A 16,972-nucleotide genomic window follows, 5' to 3' on the forward strand; every position below is an offset into this window, starting at 1 on the left:
GCCTTATGAGTAACTCCTCTGCCGTTTGGGCTCCTACTTCTGTGCTCCTCGGGGCTCCAAGCATCAGCTGCATTTGTTTCTTCTACAAGAAGGTGAAGAAGGAATCTATCATGGATGCACATGCCATCTCTGCAATGCCTTCCCATATTTGAAAGCTGAAATCTTATATGTGTTATCATTTGAAAGTTAAACTATTTGCTTTTATTGTGATGCTTGAACATGTCGCATTTGATGTACGGGTAAAGACTGCGTTTATTTACATTAAGGGCTTTACTGTCCTTTTGAGAGTCCCTCATCAGGGCCCTATGATTTAGCGGTAAGCATGTTTCCTGGATTCTGTCTGCTTCCTGAGCCTGGATTGGGCATCCTCTCCATCCTCTACTGGTTCAAGCCACTAATTTGTGTGGTGCACTCTCCTGTGGAGAGTGGGGTTCGAGGTCTACCATTCTCCATTGCAGAAGCAGCTCAAAGATTCCCTTGGGCACAACTGTGGGTGGGTGTTTCGTCTCCTTTTGTCTTGATTGTTCCATAGGGGTAGCTTCTAATTTATGTGGGGTTCCTTCTCTGCCTCTCTTAATTAGGGAGGCTTTATTTTCTCCTGTGAGACAGGAGTAAGAGAGACTGAGCATGCTAGTAAATTTAAGTCACCCCCAGCTATGACTTATGCATTAGTAGTCACAAGCACCTCTTAGGTCAGACGGCTCACCACCCTACTACCTTGTTATGTAAATAGCCATGGCATCCTTTTGGTGGTGGATAGGGACATGGGGTCTGAAAACCTGGGCCTGATGTAGGGAAGTGTTGTGGAGCCTATTGATTGTGCGGGTGCTCAGGCCTTACTTTTTTAAACTTTTTAAACTTTTTAGTGCTAGGCAAAAATGATCTTCGTTTAGCAGCAGATTAGTCCTAACCTCCTACGAGACCCAGGACTACTAGTGTGAGCACCTTTTTTATCCAGTCAAAACTTTTTCGGTCTTAATGTAATGTGGAGTTGAAATGAGCGTTTTTTATAATGTTTCACTTTGATACCCTTATGCTCTAATATTAATATAATTATACAGTTCAGTAAATCGTGTTTAAAATGTAAAAAATATTTGATTACTCCAGTATTAGAACTTTCATAGATTCACATGCTTGAATACTTCCCCGTCGTCAAGATGGGAGTCCCCGGTAAAATGTACATCTACATTACATGCTTTAGGCCTTAATTCAACAACCTATCACAGTCATTTTGTAAAATAGACCAAACTCAAAATTGAACATCCTGTGAGGAGCTGCCTTCCCTCAGATTTTCCACTGCATGTCGTGCTGAGGAGTCTCCTCTGAGCTCTGCTCAAAACCTTTTTCTCTCAGAAGCCTGTTCCTGAAATTGGACATTTCTTTTCTACTTTGGTGCTTCAAACTGGCTGCCATGTCAGAGACATCAAGAAAGGGCCTTTTTAGATCCTGTGCCTCATGTCTAAAGAAAAGATTATATGTGGATGATCCACATGAGAAATGCATTTACTGCTTATATCCCAGTCATAAGACCAAGGACTGCAAGATATGTAGAAAGTTTTCTACAAAGACTTTGAAGGACAGAGAAGGGCGTCTGCTTTTGTGGCTTCAGAGCCCCAGCTGATTTCTGTGAAATTTTCTTGGGTGGCTCCTGAGCATCTGAGCCTTCTTGCGTTCTTTTGACAGGTGTTTTAGGAGCAAAGATAGAGGAAGAGCCACTCAGCCTCTGACAAGGACAGTGGCTCTTCCTCTATCTTTGCTCCTAATACACCATGCTCAGGAGCCACCCAAGAAAATTTCACAGAAGTCAGCTGGGGCTCTTCAAAAATCCACAGCCCTGCACAGAAAAAGCAGAAAGGGTCAGAATCCCTCAGAAAGTCCTTCAAAAGACTATTTCTGAACCATCTACACCGCCTCTGAAGATTAAACGGAAATTCAAAAAGCCAAATTCTGCACAGTCAACAGCACCATTGTTAATGGTGCTCTCGTCGACGACTGTTTCGTCAGTGACACCTGTTATAGTCACTGTTTCAATGTCGACGCCAGCGGCCGCAGGATCCTCATCGACCGGGTGACCCATCTTGTCACCAGCACTCTACTCGTTGACGACCCTCCCGTCGACGATTGATCTCATGTCGACGCTCCCATCGGCTGTACCTCTGTCGACGACGTCTCCGTCGGCGACACTTAGAGTGACGACTTTCAGGATTTCTGTCGTCGACAGTCAAGATGATACCTACAAAAAGACAAAGACCATCTTCATTACCTCTGTACCAGTCTTCAGAACATACACCTCTTAAAAGGATATCTAAAACTCATTTGACAACGTCCGTCACATCACCAAGTAAGGTCTCAAGACTTCTGCCATCACGCTTTTTAGATGGTGATGATGAGGAGGATTCAGATGAAGACGGAGCATATGGTGTGGCCAGGAGTCCGTCACAATTGCATGTGAAATGTCAAGGGTACTCTGATGATGACTTGTATTATGACCAATACTACTACGAACCAATTCCTCATCAACAACAGCAGGGAACGGTATGCTTGCCTTCTGGTCTGGTTTCTGACCTACAAGCCATGCTGGTGGATTATAAAGAGCGCTTCTGTCCACAGCCTGCAGCAGGTCCTATTCCGGTGGTTACGGCAACAAGTACTCCGGTACCCCAACCAGTTCTTCCTGCTGCTCCACAGTTTCCTTCACAAGTTCCCCAGGATCTGCAAGCCCATGCTTCGTCAGATGAAGCGGCTGAAGAAGGGGAAGTACTTTCAGAACAGGATGAGTGGGACGATTATGTATTACCAGCGCCTGCCTTCCTGGAGCCAACTTCTGTTGAGTCCCCTCTGGAAGATATTGGTTCTTTCCACAATTTATTGGGGAAAGCGGCTGCACGGTTCGAGCTACAAATGCCAACCACATAGCAAGATTGCTTGTTGTATTATTTTAAAGAGCCTCATAGGAAGGTGGTCAGGGCTATCCTTATTATAGATCATGTGTGGAATCAGGGATTAAAAATAATGCGTAACCCTGCTATGGTACCAGCGGTCTTGCCAAAGCTAGATAACAAAATATAAGACAACAGATGATGCCCCTCTTTGCCTTGTGGGACATCCAAAACCGAACTCAGTGATTGCCCAAGTGGCACAATGATGTTCCAAAAACCCTTCAGCACCTTGATCTGCGCCTCCAGATAAGGATGGTAGGCACCTTGATAACATCAGGAAAAGATTCTCTTCCATGTCCGCCTTTGTGGTGTGCGCTGCAAACTCCTCTGCGCTCCTGGGAAGGTATGATAGGCATTCCGAGTCAATGACCTTCCAGACTCTAGCTAGACTGAGGCGAGGAAGATTCTCATAGAAGGGCAGCGCACATCTGCAGAAGTTATTGCTTGTGCGTTAGACATTGCCGCTATGGGGTTTTGGCTGCTGGCTGGATCAGCAGTATTAAGGCCCCAGGGATGGCTTAATGCCACCAACGTTCGACCTGAGGTCCAAACTAAGATTCTGGACCTTCCTTATGATGGACAAGATCATTTTAGCAAGCATGTGGACGACGCTCTCCCGGCAATCAAGGCGGACACAGATATTGCCAGATCATTAGGCTCACTGCAATGTAAATGCGCACTCTTTCGCAGTACCAGAGGTAGATGGCAGTCTTCCTTTGGAGGCGGTTACCAATCATACAGGTACCCAGCTTATTCCTATCATTTCCAATCTTCCAGACCCCAATACCATCAGAGACAACCGCTGGCAGCAGCTTATAGCAGGCCTCCTCCCAGAGGGAAGTCAGGGAGGCTAACCAAAGATTCCAGCCGCAGACAAGAACAACCTCCAAGGACCGGCTACCTCTCCTTCCTCTCTAAAACATCACCTGCAACGTTGGCGTCAGATAACAAACAACAAGTGGCTTCTGGACATAATAAGTTATGGTCATCTGCTAGAGTTTATATATATGCCCCCGGAGACACCTCCTTCCTGTGTACGTCAACAGCATCTCCACCTTCTCCTCCTGAAATAGATGTCATGTTACCCAAAGGAACGACAGAGGTGGTACCCCATTCTCAAAAAGGGAGAGGTTTCTATTCACGCTTCTTCCTAATCAGAAAAAAACTTGTCTATGGAGACCCATCCTGGATCTAAGAGAGCTCAACAAATATCTGAAGAAGCAGTCCTTCCGCATGGTGACATTGAAGGATGTCTTACAGCTTCTCAACAGAGGAGATTTTATGGCTTCCTTAGACCTGCAGGATGCCTACTTCCACATATGCATTCACCCGAAGCACAGGAAATTCTTGAGATTTATGAAAGCCTGCCAGCACTTTCAATTCAAAGTGCTACCCTTCGGACTCCAGTCCGCTCCCTGGATTTTTATGAAGTGCCTAGCCCGTGTTTCAGCATATCTACGGTGCCACAGACATCAAATATTTCCATACCTGGATGACTGGATAGTGAAGGCCTCCGACATCTGGTCACTACGATATTCTCTCAAGGCGACCTTACGGCTTTTCAAACAATTAGGTCTCACACTCAGTCGAGAGAAGTCCTATCTTCAGCCTACTAGGAGAATAGTTTTCCTGGGCGCTATGCTGGACACGACCCAAACAAGAGCGTATCCAGCGGCGGAAAGACAACTCAAGCTCATCAAACTAGCAGGAGCAGTTCAGAAAAGAAAGACTCTTTCAGTTCGACGGTTCAAGTCGGTTACTGGGGATGATGTCCTTGTATATCAATCGTATTCCCCACTGTTGCCTTCAGATGCGTCCACTCCAAGAGGAGCTCGACAAGCAGTGGAAGCAGACACAAGGTTCCTTTGAGGATATCATACAGATAACAACGCAGATGTCAGCTTCCCTCGATTGGTGGATAACACCGGTAAACATCTCCAGGGGCTAAGGATTCTTAGCTCAGGTCCCTCTGTTAACGCGAAGAACGGACGCTTCAATGGAGGGATGGGGGTGCATGTCTACAAGACCTCCAAGTAAGTGGCAAGTGGCCCCCTTCTCGCACTACTCTTCACGTCAATCTCCTCGAGATCAGAGCTGTGTACCTGGTACTGCAGGGTTTCCTTCCAAGAATCCGGGGCTCACTGGTGCTTGTCCGAATGGACAATATGACCACCATGCAGAAACTGTGCATCAACAAGCAAGGGGGGACTCTGTCACATCTGCTGACCAGGGAAGCGCAGACCATTTGGGCCTGCTGCATTCAACATTCAGTGCACATAAAGGCAGAGCACCTCCCACGAGCACGCAACACCATTGCGGACTTGCTAAGCAGGCTAGGCACATCTTTCCACGAATGGGAACTGAATCAGCAGATGATAGATGCAATATTCCTCAAATGGGCTAAGCCAAGTTTGGACCTGTTTGGGATGTCTCAGAATCCAAAATGCCAGTTTTATGCAAGCTGGCATCACCAACTAGGGGCACGGGGAAATGCCCTTTCAATAGCATGGTCAGGGATTTATGCTTATGCTTTTTCCCTGATACCATTACTTCCACAAGTGATCAGCAAAGTCAAATCAGAGCCATGCCAGATACTCCTAATTGCTCCAGTCTGGCCACGTCAACTGTGGTACACAGAGCTACTGTTGCTGTTGTTGTGTCCTCCCATCAGGATAACACCGATTCCGGAGCCATTAACCATCAACCAGGGCCAAGTGACCCACCCAGATCACAAATCTCTCAAATTATGTGCCTGGCTCCTGAATTCAATGAATTTGTCCATTTAAATATTCCTAACGACTGCAAGACCGTTCTAGTTAAAGCACGTGTGGATAGCACTAGTGAAACATATCAATTAAAATGGAAACAATTGTGCTTGTGGTGTGTCTCTAACGGCATTCACCTGCTTTCGTCCGCTCCAGAGCAAATCTTGCCTTACCTCCTTCATCTCGCATGCTCAGGTCTTGCCCATGCATATATCAAGGTTCACTTGGCAGCCATTTATTTATAGATATAGAAGACCCTCTAAGGAGCCATTCCTCTGGTCTCATAGGCTCATCAAACAATTTATGAAAGGTCTTTTTCGGTCTTTTCCTCCAGTTAAAGCCCCGTCTCAGCTTGGCAGCTAAATACAGTCATGGGTCAGCTGATGAAGTAGCCATTTGAACCCATTCATAAAGCATACATCAAATACCTCACCTGGAAGGTAGCGCTTCTCTTAGCGTTAACATCTGCTTGCAGAGTCAGCGAAAAGCATTTACCATCCAAGAACCTTTTCTGAAATTTGCTGGAGATAGTCATACTGCGCACCAACCCCAGATTTATTCCTAAGGTTCCATCAGACTTTCATATTAATGAGCCAGTGGTGCTGAAGACTTTTTTTCCACAATCTCAAACTGTAGCAGAAAGATCGCTTCATTCTCTCGACATGAAAAGATGTCTCAAGTTCAACTTGCAAAGAACAAGTTCGATTAGGAAATCAAACCAACGCTTTGTGGCCTTCAGTGCACCCAGAAGAGGGCATCCTTTCACTAAACAGACTATTTCTAAATGGATTTTGAGCTCAATAGCTTTCTGCCATCTAAGGGCTGGTCGACCTCTGATAGCCAGAGAACGTGCACATTTGACCAGGGCAGTCTCCACGTCCTGTGCACTCTTTTCTGGTGTGCCCTTGCCCGACATCTGCTGAGCAGCGACATGGAGGACGACACATGCTTTCACAAAGCATTACTGTTTGGATGCTGACATGCCCCGAGATGCAGCAGTGGGTCAAGCAGTCCTTAGGCATTTGTTCCGATAAGGTGAGCTTTTTCTTTTCCCACCATCCACTTCTGCGTCTAATACCACATTTTCTGTTTAATAGTAAAGTGTAACATATGCATATGGATTTATCTTTGGGCATGTCTGACTGTTATTTCTTTTCCATTTAATTATATTAATGCAAATGCTATCTTTTATATGGTAGAGAGTGTTTTTATGAATACCAAAAATGTGCGGGTTACTGCTTGCTAGTCTTATTCAAGCATGTGAACCTATGAAAGTTACAAAACTGGAGTAAGAAATCAGTTACTTACCTGTAACTGTAGTTCTCCAGTATGCGAACCTTTCATAGATTCACATGTGACCCACCCGCCTCCCCGGATGAGCTCACCTTCTCTCCTTCCTCAGTGTTCTTCATTAATATAGCACTTATGCTTGGAAAATATGAGGGAAGGCAGCTCCTCACAGGAGGTTCTATGGGGTGAGGCAATCTGATTGGTTCAATTTCAAGTTTGGGTCTATTTTACAAAATGGCTGCGATAGGTTGTTGAATTAAGGACTAAAGCATGTAATGTAGATGTACATTTTAGGCCTGTGTTGTATATTTCACCGGGGACTCCCATCTTGACGACGGGGAAGTATTCAAACATGTGAATCTATGAAAGCTTCCAATACTGGAGAACTACAGTATACAGGTAAGTAACTTATTTCTTCCATGGTGTTGGGTTTTCTGAGAATGTTTGTTTTTTCCTTTTCCACAGACAGTGCTGCGAGTCTGGGACTGCTTGTTCTACGAGGGATCAAAGCTCCTCTTTCGAGTGGCCTTAACATTAATCAAACGGCACCAAGCCTACATTTTGGAGGCAAATAATTTTCCAGATATCTGTGATAAATTTAAAGAAATCACGAAGGGATCTTTCGTCACGGATTGTCACACGTTCATGCAGGTAAATGTATTTATACGTCAGTTGTTATTCCAGTGTGGTCTGATTTGTTTATTAATAATCAAAATTATTAAGGCAAAGGGCTTTTGCTTCTGGCTTGACCCCAAGATGTCTTGCTTTTGTTGGCTGTTAATGACTGCCCTTAGCAGCCCAAAGTCTTAGTACTAGGTATCGATTTCAGGCAGTTCCTAGAGCGCATGACTGATTATGAAAGCTCTCATTCAGCGTTCTCATAGCATTACCAGTCACCATTATTTTATCTTGAATATCTGTATATTTCTAAATGCAGTACAACCCTCCCCGTCTCCCTTTTCCCCTCCTTTGTTGCATTAGCTCCACCTACCGCACCTGTTAGTGTATCTGGCATCTCTGTCTCTTGTGCCATTGATTGTGAGTCTTTTCCCTGGTTAATTACTTTGCCTGTAAGATTTTATGAGGTTTGTAAAAGAAGGTGCAAGCTCCTAACATTGATTTACGAGCTATTTATTATGCACTCTCAATCAGAAAGCTGCATGAATGAGCGGAAGGGGCAGGTGGTGGATGTAAATCGATTGAAGAGGCCCGAGATGTCTTCAGGAGTACTCTGCCTCAGTATTGCGTGTTCGCACATTTAATTGCGGCAGCCGCGTGTTTCAGAGGAGAGCTCTGGGCACCGACACGTTTTTAATTTACAATTTAAGCACTGCAGAATAATACACAGTCATTCACCAGCTTCAGCTAGATGGTAGGCGGAAATTTCTAGGTAACTGTTGGCAAAGTCAGAGACTGAGTTGCAAAAGGCACACAGGCTTGTATGTCCGTGTTCATGCGAACCGTTAAAAATGTAAGGTTTTGCTTCTACATTCTAGTACGGAAGTCAGGATTTCCCCATAAAGCTTAATCATAAAGCACAATCGACAGACTTCCTAAATCAGTTCTATCAGATTAAAGAGCACTGACAAAGAGTAACTTCGCTAGACCATTCTGTATGTAGTTCAACTTCCGATTCTGAGGTGAGGTCACTGTCGGTATTTTTGAAGATTTGACAAGGTTTGCTCGAGTTGAGCGCATTTCAGGATGCTGTACTCCGTGTTTTGAGACCTTTCAGCTACTCTTGGTCTCCCTCGCTAAAGGTCATAAACATAATAAGCCTACTATGACTGACTATCCCACTATTAGCATAATACCTCTGCGAAGAGGATGGGAATGCAGCACCACTTTACACAGGCCTTCCCTCCCACACACAGCATCTAGGAAAATGTAAAGCCCATTCTGACAACCCTTGCTAACAATTAAAATTAAACTGTAGTTGGCTCAAGGATCAGGAGTCCTGTAAATATTTGTAGGTTGAATGGATTTTACTGGGTAAAAACGCAAATAATTGCAGGCGTCCTCAAGAATATGAATTGTCCAGGCCTGCTCGTAATACACACCTCCGTATAATTTTGTCTAAAGATGTCACATTGTGTTTTTGCATGTGTATCTGCATTCCATATACTCATTGCTATCAGCGACAGAAACGTATTACTTCTGCTGTATTAAGTAGCTGATATCATAAGAGGGAGTGATGGTTTGGCTTGTATGTATGTCATGGTGAATTTACAAGCTCTGACGATCCCAGATAGATAACATGAGCGGACCTCTTTGTTTCTAATGTAACCACACTGGTGGCTGGGTGGTTATGTCAGGTGCACACCCACTATCACATTAAAAGCCCATCTCCATGTATCTCATTTAACCTTAGCTGCTCTAAAAGGAGAGGTGACCACCGCACAGGCAATACTAGCACTATGTTTTAAGAAACCTTTGAGCACACTTCAAATCTTAGTCCATTATGAAATTATCCAATCTTCTATCTCTATTTATATTCTTCAAGCCTCTAGCCAACACGTGTTTTGTTGTACTGTTGTTATGCCTTCAGCTACTTCATCAGGGCTGAAGATAAACAAAATACAGCTGATCATGAAATGTTGAATCATATTACATAATTGATTTTCTCTGTTTCTTATGCAATTGTATTAGTTTCTTGTGCAGTTACTTAGGCCCCGAAATATAAAATTTTTGAGTAAAATTTCATAGAAATGGGCATGAGACTTTGCATCTGAAAGGTTGAGGTGGCACTCTCTAGGTTTGGTGCATCCCATCCTCCAGTGGCGCTGCTTCTCCTAGATGTCGAGAAAGTGTTTGGCACGGTAGATTTGTCCTTTCATGAGGCTGTCCTTGAACCAGCTGGGCTGGGAAAGTACATGAGGTGCCCTCATAACCAGCCTCATGCTCAGGTTCAGGTCAACGGCTCACTGTCAGATAGTTTCCCTATCAGGCGAGGTTCGCATCAGGGTTGCCTTTGTCTCCATGACTGTTTGCCCTTGCAATTGAGCCTGTGGCGTGGCTCATCTGCTGTGACACAGCCTATCGGGTGGTCGCGATGGGGGGCTGAAGGAATGGATCGCTCTCTATGCAGACAATATTCTGCTGTTCCTGGCAGATTCCCACACTTCGGGCCCTGTTGTTTAGAACACCTCCAAGTCTTTATTGGTCCCGATTGAAGGTGACACCAGCACTCATCTTTGGCGATCTGAAATCCTAGTGCAACGTCTCTCCTTTAAGTACCTGGGGTTTCATATCTCTCTGACCTTACACAGCATCTTAATTTGACCTAGCTGGTATCCAAAATGAAAAGCGATATCCAGAAGTGGTCGCGGCTTCCCCGGAATGTGATGGGGCGTATCGCCCTTTTCCAAATGATGATTCTCCCTTGCTTCCTATACATATTTCAGCATTTTCCACTCCAGATTCCTCCAAGCTCATTTCACACAATCATCTATAGCCTACACTCTTTTCTGGCTGGGGCACCCTACCCTACTCTTCCAGGACTTTGACACACACGTGGTGTCATGATCTGTTTTGTACTTGTATCACTTTGTCTTGGACTGGCAGTTTTTTACTACTCTGTGAGATATTGACATATATAGCCTATGCAACAGCTCTACAGATGTTTGTTCATACCTTTGTTGGATGTTTTGATTTATTATCTTCTGAGACCACTTGGGCTGCATTTCACCCTCAGGCTAGGCTATTGCATAGTGCTTTATTAAGACTGAGCAGAGGACATACCTTTGTTTGAAATTTTCTTTTATTAATTTTCGGAGCCCACTGGGCTGCATTTTCAACCCCAGACTAGGCATTTTCATAGCGCTTCATCATCGCAGGAGGTCTGAGCTGAGGTGTACCCCTTTTTTAAGAGGATGCTACTCTCATTTTAACAACCGGTCCGACAAAAACGCGACGTTAAGCCTTGTGGACTCTCCTGCTTTGCTGGGCCCCTTTAGTCAGACGTGTGATACTTAACGTATGATATATGAATATGTGCTTCTTCAATGCGCAGCACCCACCTGGGCTTTACTTCTACTGTTTCTCGTCTCTTAATGAGTGAAGCTTGGTTTTGTACCTAACCATCTTAGGGCGATGGTGCCATAGGATTATCATAGCCTTGGTTTGGTGGGACTTGCTTTTGTATTTGCTTGTATCCACCAGATGTTGGCACATATTACGAGGTCACCCATGCAGTACATATTCTGGGACGGTGAAAAGAAGCATGAGCTTCATTTGTGAATTTTTCATTTAGCAGACTTGACCTTGGTGTGGTGTATATATATATATATATATATATATATATATACTGTCTGTTTGAAATGATTTGTAATTATGTGACACTCCCCTTTCAAGATGCGCTCCAGGCGTACATTGTAATTTTGATATTGCAATCTTTGCACATTGAGTACTTTAGTATTCTGATGTATGTTCGTTACTTAACTCGCCATTGGCAAGATTCTTGAAATGATGGAAATTGGAGTGGCATTTTCTTTGCAGGATCTATCCCAGGTGTACCATATAATTTTAATATTGTAGACTTTGCATTTTGAAGTATGCTTATCCCAGGTGTACATTTTACAAATGTGACATTGTGAATTATTTAGTAATTTTGGTCCACTTTCCAGGCAGCCTCGTTTGGAGAAATGGACCCTTTAAATGTTTATAAGATGGTCTCTAATGTTCCATATTGAACTATTGGACACACTAAGATTGCCGACATGTATTGGTCGAACTTAATAATATCAACATGTATCCAGTCCATTTTATATCACTAATATGTTTTCACAGCTATGTCAGAATTGGCTTGGCATCACAAGCATTTCAATGTTTGTATTACTATGTTTCCCCACACATGATCAAGGCGTTTGTCCAAAATGTGTTGCAGGAACTGGAAGCACCAAAATAGATTCTTCCACCTGTTCCTCCTGAGTGTGCGTGACTCGATTTTGAGGTGTTCTTAGCCAGCATAAATGAATTTAAACTCCAAAAACAAATGGTCTTCTAAGCAAAGCGCTCAAACTGCTAGTGCCGCACCAGCAGGTTGAGCTCGCCGCTTTGAAGACTATTTGTTCTGGGGGTGTATATATACATATATATAAAACCTAGGTAGGTCGCCAGTAGGTCGTTATAGTTAGGACCAAATTTCTATAGAAAAAGTGTTTTTTTGACTTGCCTATATCTTTGGCACCGTTTGACGAAACTTCACTAAATTTGCCAGAAAAGTTTGCCCATGATCCTTGTGGTGCACGGAAAGTTTCAGGGTTATCCGTCAAGTGGGGCTGAGAAAAAGACGGGAAAAAAACGTACGTTCCCATGTTAACGTCCATAGGAGTTTTGAACACGACTACAACCCGGACCACTGGATGGAATTTCACAAAATTTGGCAGCAAGGTGGCTTTCGGTATGCATATTACGCTTGCAGTTATTTGGTGTAAATCCCTTTAGTAGTTGTTGAGAATTTAAATGAAATCCAAATTTGTATATCTATGGCCGCCACAACTTTGCGAATAATAATGAGCTCTTGCAGAAATCTGCAGAGCTCTGATTGACTGCCAACACTTCAACCAGGAAATGCTGACAGCCATTGTGGGACTCAGCTTCAGCCAAGTACCACAAAAAAAGTTCAAAAAAGGATAGAGTCACCCTGACCCCCTAGCTCAGTCGCTGGGCTCACAGAGAGACCCCGCCAAGACAAAAACCACTAAAAAAATATATATAAAAAAAAAGATTTGGCGCAAATTTACAGGAAATATTTTTTTTAAAAACAAGCGCAGGCTCCTGCTGTACTTGTTTTTAAGAAGCCCCTGGGGTGGGCCACGTACCCAGGGGCATGTAAACTTTAAGGAGGTGGGTGCCTGGGGCCCCCCACTTAGAGCAGATTCATGCGCCGGGGCCCGCTACCTCCCCACGGCTAAACTATTTATGTATGGGGGTATGGCCGTGTGGCCCCCCACAGCCCCAGGGTCTGCCACCACCCCGGGGCCAATGTGAAAATATATATGGGGTGCTGCACACACCTTCCCACTGCCCCAGGGACTGCCACCTCCCTGGGGGTAAACTATGTATGGGGGGGGGTGGCCTCCCCCTGCAGTGCTAAATTAAAACTTTGAGGGGGTCCGTTGTGGGTCCCAACACCATATCTTGTGGGGGGGGGAGGGGGGTGACGCAGCCCCGCTCAAGGAGCCAATGATGGCCCTGAGAACCGCCACTCCCCATTTTCGACTCCTGCTAATTTTCGGGGTGCCCACCTCTGGGACATAGCTGTTTTTTCTGACTTGGCTGGAGTTTTGACTGCTCCCTCCAAGTCAGAGCAAACACTTCAGTTTCTCTCACTTACCGAAATTGAAGTTTTCATCTGTTTCCCTCCATGCTAATATGCGTTCAGGGAAACAGATGTAAACATTGCTCCCACAAGCAGGGAACTGCTCGTTAAAGCAGCTTAGTGCTTCTGAGAGCAATGCTGGCTCCCGCAGGATGCGAGGAGCCAGCTAGGACCACGGTAGCCTTGAGGCTCCCCCCACAGCCCTGTCACTCTCTCTCTTCCATCCCACAATGGGATGGAAGAGAGTGGGATGGAAGAGAGAGAGCGATTGTTATTGCAGTGGTCACTCCATGCAATGACTTCAAAGTGTCAAACTAGCAAGATGCCTGGTTTGACCGTTATAGTAATGTGTTGATGGACAGTAGACCATGATCACTTCTGGCCTAATGGTAAAGCTCTTGGACTGTCACTCAGTAGGTTGAAGGATCAAATCTTTGTATCGCATGGCAGTGTGTCTGTTTATTTTCCAGTGTTTTGACTGTTAAACATACCTAGTGATGTAACATTATAGTTTTTTCCCGTCAAAATCTCAAAATCTGTGGATTGAATGTCATAGCTAAGTCTGGACACTGGCCAGTAAGGAGTCACCTCTAGCCTTGTGGTTAAGGTCTCAGATATGCACACTGAAGGTTAAGGGTTCCAGTCTAGGTGAGTTTGTGGTAATTTCCTGCTTTAGTTTCTTTTCACCTAAAGATATTTAAGTTACATACTTGAAGGTGAGCTCACTCTTTTTAATTGACAAAAACATTTTCCTTTTCAGTTTGTCCGTAAATATCTCATTCTAAGTATATCATTCATCAAAGCCTAAATCTCTCTCTCTCTCTCTCTCTCTCTCTCTCTCTCTCTCTCTCTCAATCTCTCACTTTATATCTCTCTCTCTCTCAGGGTTGAGTGGTTAGGGGGTTGGCAGCACGGTCTGGACCACAGTGATCCTATAACTCAATAACGCCTTGTGCCATTTTTAGCTATGAAAGAGGCTTAAACAAAATCACTTTTTAAATGGATAAAATGAAACAGTGAGGACCGTATGGACACTACAGAATATGTTGTCACACACCACCAGGTTTCCTGGTATATTGATGCAATATTCAACATACTATCACACAAAAAGCACATTTATAAACAAGTGAGCACTCTAAAACCAAATAAAACTCCTGCTTCCACCCAAATACAAGGCGTACGCTGCAACACTAATAACAAGGGATGGAAGCCAAGTGTGTGACTGCCGAACCCACCCATGAATTGAATGTCACAAAGGTGTAACATCAGCTTGCATATGGTATGCAGTTGACAGCCTGTAACATTACTGAGGAATGCAGGACACATTGTTCGTTTCAACTTAAGGTTGATATGTGCATTTTGGGTTTAGTCAGCCACTAACCCTGATCTATTTGTGTTATCGAAATTAATAATTCATCAGGCATAGGACACTAGATGAATAGATTAATGGCATCGTTGACATCAGCAATTTGTTGGCTCGCTAATAGATTTATGGCATCGCTGACAAGAGCATATTGTTGGCTTACATTTTTGATACTCTGTGATGGCTGGTGATATTTCAAAGTAAGGGGGCGTAAAAGTTGGGGATGAGTTTTATGTAGCAAGCGGTGTGAGCAAGCTCACCTGACATAAGGGGGAATTGAGTTTGTTTCTCCCCTTGTGAAAGTTTTGATAAATGGTGCATTTTAAAGCTAATTTCATTAAAGAATTTTGTGCGGCAACAAGGTTTATACAGCAATTCTAAACGTATAATCTTGCATTATTAAAATATTTAAAAATATTAAATCTGCCCTATATATAAGTGCATGAAACATGTTCAACAGTTACTCTAGTGTGCAACTGTACAATGTCACAACTGAGGTTTATAATTCAAATGTAATTGCCCTGTTTGGATGCTTCTTGCAGTGCCATTAACTTGCTTTCTTGCAGGACCTCTGTGTAGAAAGTATTGGTCTGTATATTTAACTATATAACATAGCAATGCACAAAAGTTATTTCAAAGCAAACGGGCCCAGTATTGGAGCCCCACCCTATTTGCCTTGTTCTCTTTACCTCCAAAAGAGATACTCCAGCAAAGACAACCAGCTACAACCACTGTGAACAGGAACACAAGCTGCAAAGACATTTGGTATAGGCTTTCTCTGGCCTTGTCAGAGCAGGGCGGATTATATCCTTACAGCATCCAAAAAGTTTGGGAGTGGGCACACCCATGCCACATCGGTTCTGCAGTGACGTCTCTCTGTAAAGGGCACATGGCACATGTATCATCTTGAGAAATTCCGCTTTTTTGCTGCACATTTATGTGGGGCCTCACATAATCACCATGAGGATGAGGTTGTTGAATATAAAACACGGTAAATCACAGATTGTCCCCTATGTGCATGTGTATTTTCCCTCGGGCAGTGCTTCTCACCCCCCCCAACTCTGTCTTGATGAGGTTCAGCATACTCAAATTTTCACTACATGCACAGTTCAACAAATCATTTTGCTCAAAATCACCTTGTAATGGATTCTTTTTGACCTATTATAATTCACAGCCCAGCTTCAGACACATCGTCTCTCTTTGAACCGCTGATGCACACGGTGTGGGTAAACTTGTACAATTCCACAGCCTCAGTTAAACTGTTCTGCTATTGTTGTACAGCTTTAACATGATGTTCCCTATTCCTCCCCGTCCCCAGGTGGGTCAGAAGGCAGCTTGTGATGTGCTGACAGAGCTCCCTGATTTGATCACTTTCAGTCGCTAGGCTACGTTCCGTCATCATGCACACTTGTTGCACCAGGGACTGGCCTCTGTTCCTGGTTTCTGCCTCCATCACAATGGGGAAGAAAACCAATATTATAAAAATCTTTTCCTTATTGTTATTGCAATTATTATTTATTATTTATCTACTTTTACTTTTATTAGGTAAATATTGCAGAATTTTGAGTGCCCCACATGTGATACACAAAGGACTAGCGTACACTGGCATATTACATGTAAGTTACAAAATAAAAATAAAAAAATAAAAATCTATTTACCTATGTGCTGGCTCAGCTCCTCTGGGCCTTGTGCTTCAGTCAGTTGCTCTGGTTGCAGCAGTTCTCCACACCAGTCCAGATTCTGCTCTCATGCTGCTGGTAATGTTAAACAGCATGAGATTAGCACCAGGATTGGTTGGAGCGGGCTGCCTCGACGCACCGTCAGGTACTGGGGGCCTGTGCATGCTCTCCAACCAGGTGTCTAAGACAGCTGGGTGGAGAGGTTTAAAGTGCGCATATCAGTCTGTCCATCGCAGGACAGCCAGCCAAAATCACTTGCACACTCTAAACTGGTGCAGTTCCCTGGTACCAGTCGGCAGCAGTGACCTCACCCCCAAACACTGCTCAGCTGGGTAAAGGGAAAAATAAAATGGTAATAAATTTGTTTCATTTTCATTTTATTTCTCATCTTTGCGGCACTGGCGACAGGATGGCACACTTCTCTGCCCTAATTGAAGGCCCGCCGCTGTTAATACTAGTGATAAGTAGTGCACTCAGTTTATCAAACTGGAAAGGGTAAAAGTCCGAACGAGCTTCCTAGTACAAGCACTTTGGACCTTCACAATGCACACAGGTGTAAACTGCAGGGTTGTATGTCAGAATATTGAGAACAGAAATATCGTGGTACAAAAATA

At 44.0% G+C, this 16,972-nt stretch overlaps 1 protein-coding gene across 2 annotated transcripts in view; it reads left to right on the top strand.

Moving 5' to 3' along the window:
* The window catches only part of GRTP1 (growth hormone regulated TBC protein 1), a 626,114-nt gene that overhangs the window by 519,810 nt on the left and 89,332 nt on the right, over window positions 1-16,972 (top strand). For both annotated transcript variants that reach the window (XM_069204672.1, XM_069204671.1), the window contains exon 7: window positions 7,460-7,645. In XM_069204672.1, the coding sequence (XP_069060773.1) occupies window positions 7,460-7,645 (186 nt within the window). The remainder of the gene's footprint in view (window positions 1-7,459; window positions 7,646-16,972) is intronic.

Source organism: Pleurodeles waltl, chromosome 8, assembly GCF_031143425.1.
Source record: "Pleurodeles waltl isolate 20211129_DDA chromosome 8, aPleWal1.hap1.20221129, whole genome shotgun sequence".
Taxonomy (NCBI): domain Eukaryota; kingdom Metazoa; phylum Chordata; class Amphibia; order Caudata; family Salamandridae; genus Pleurodeles; species Pleurodeles waltl.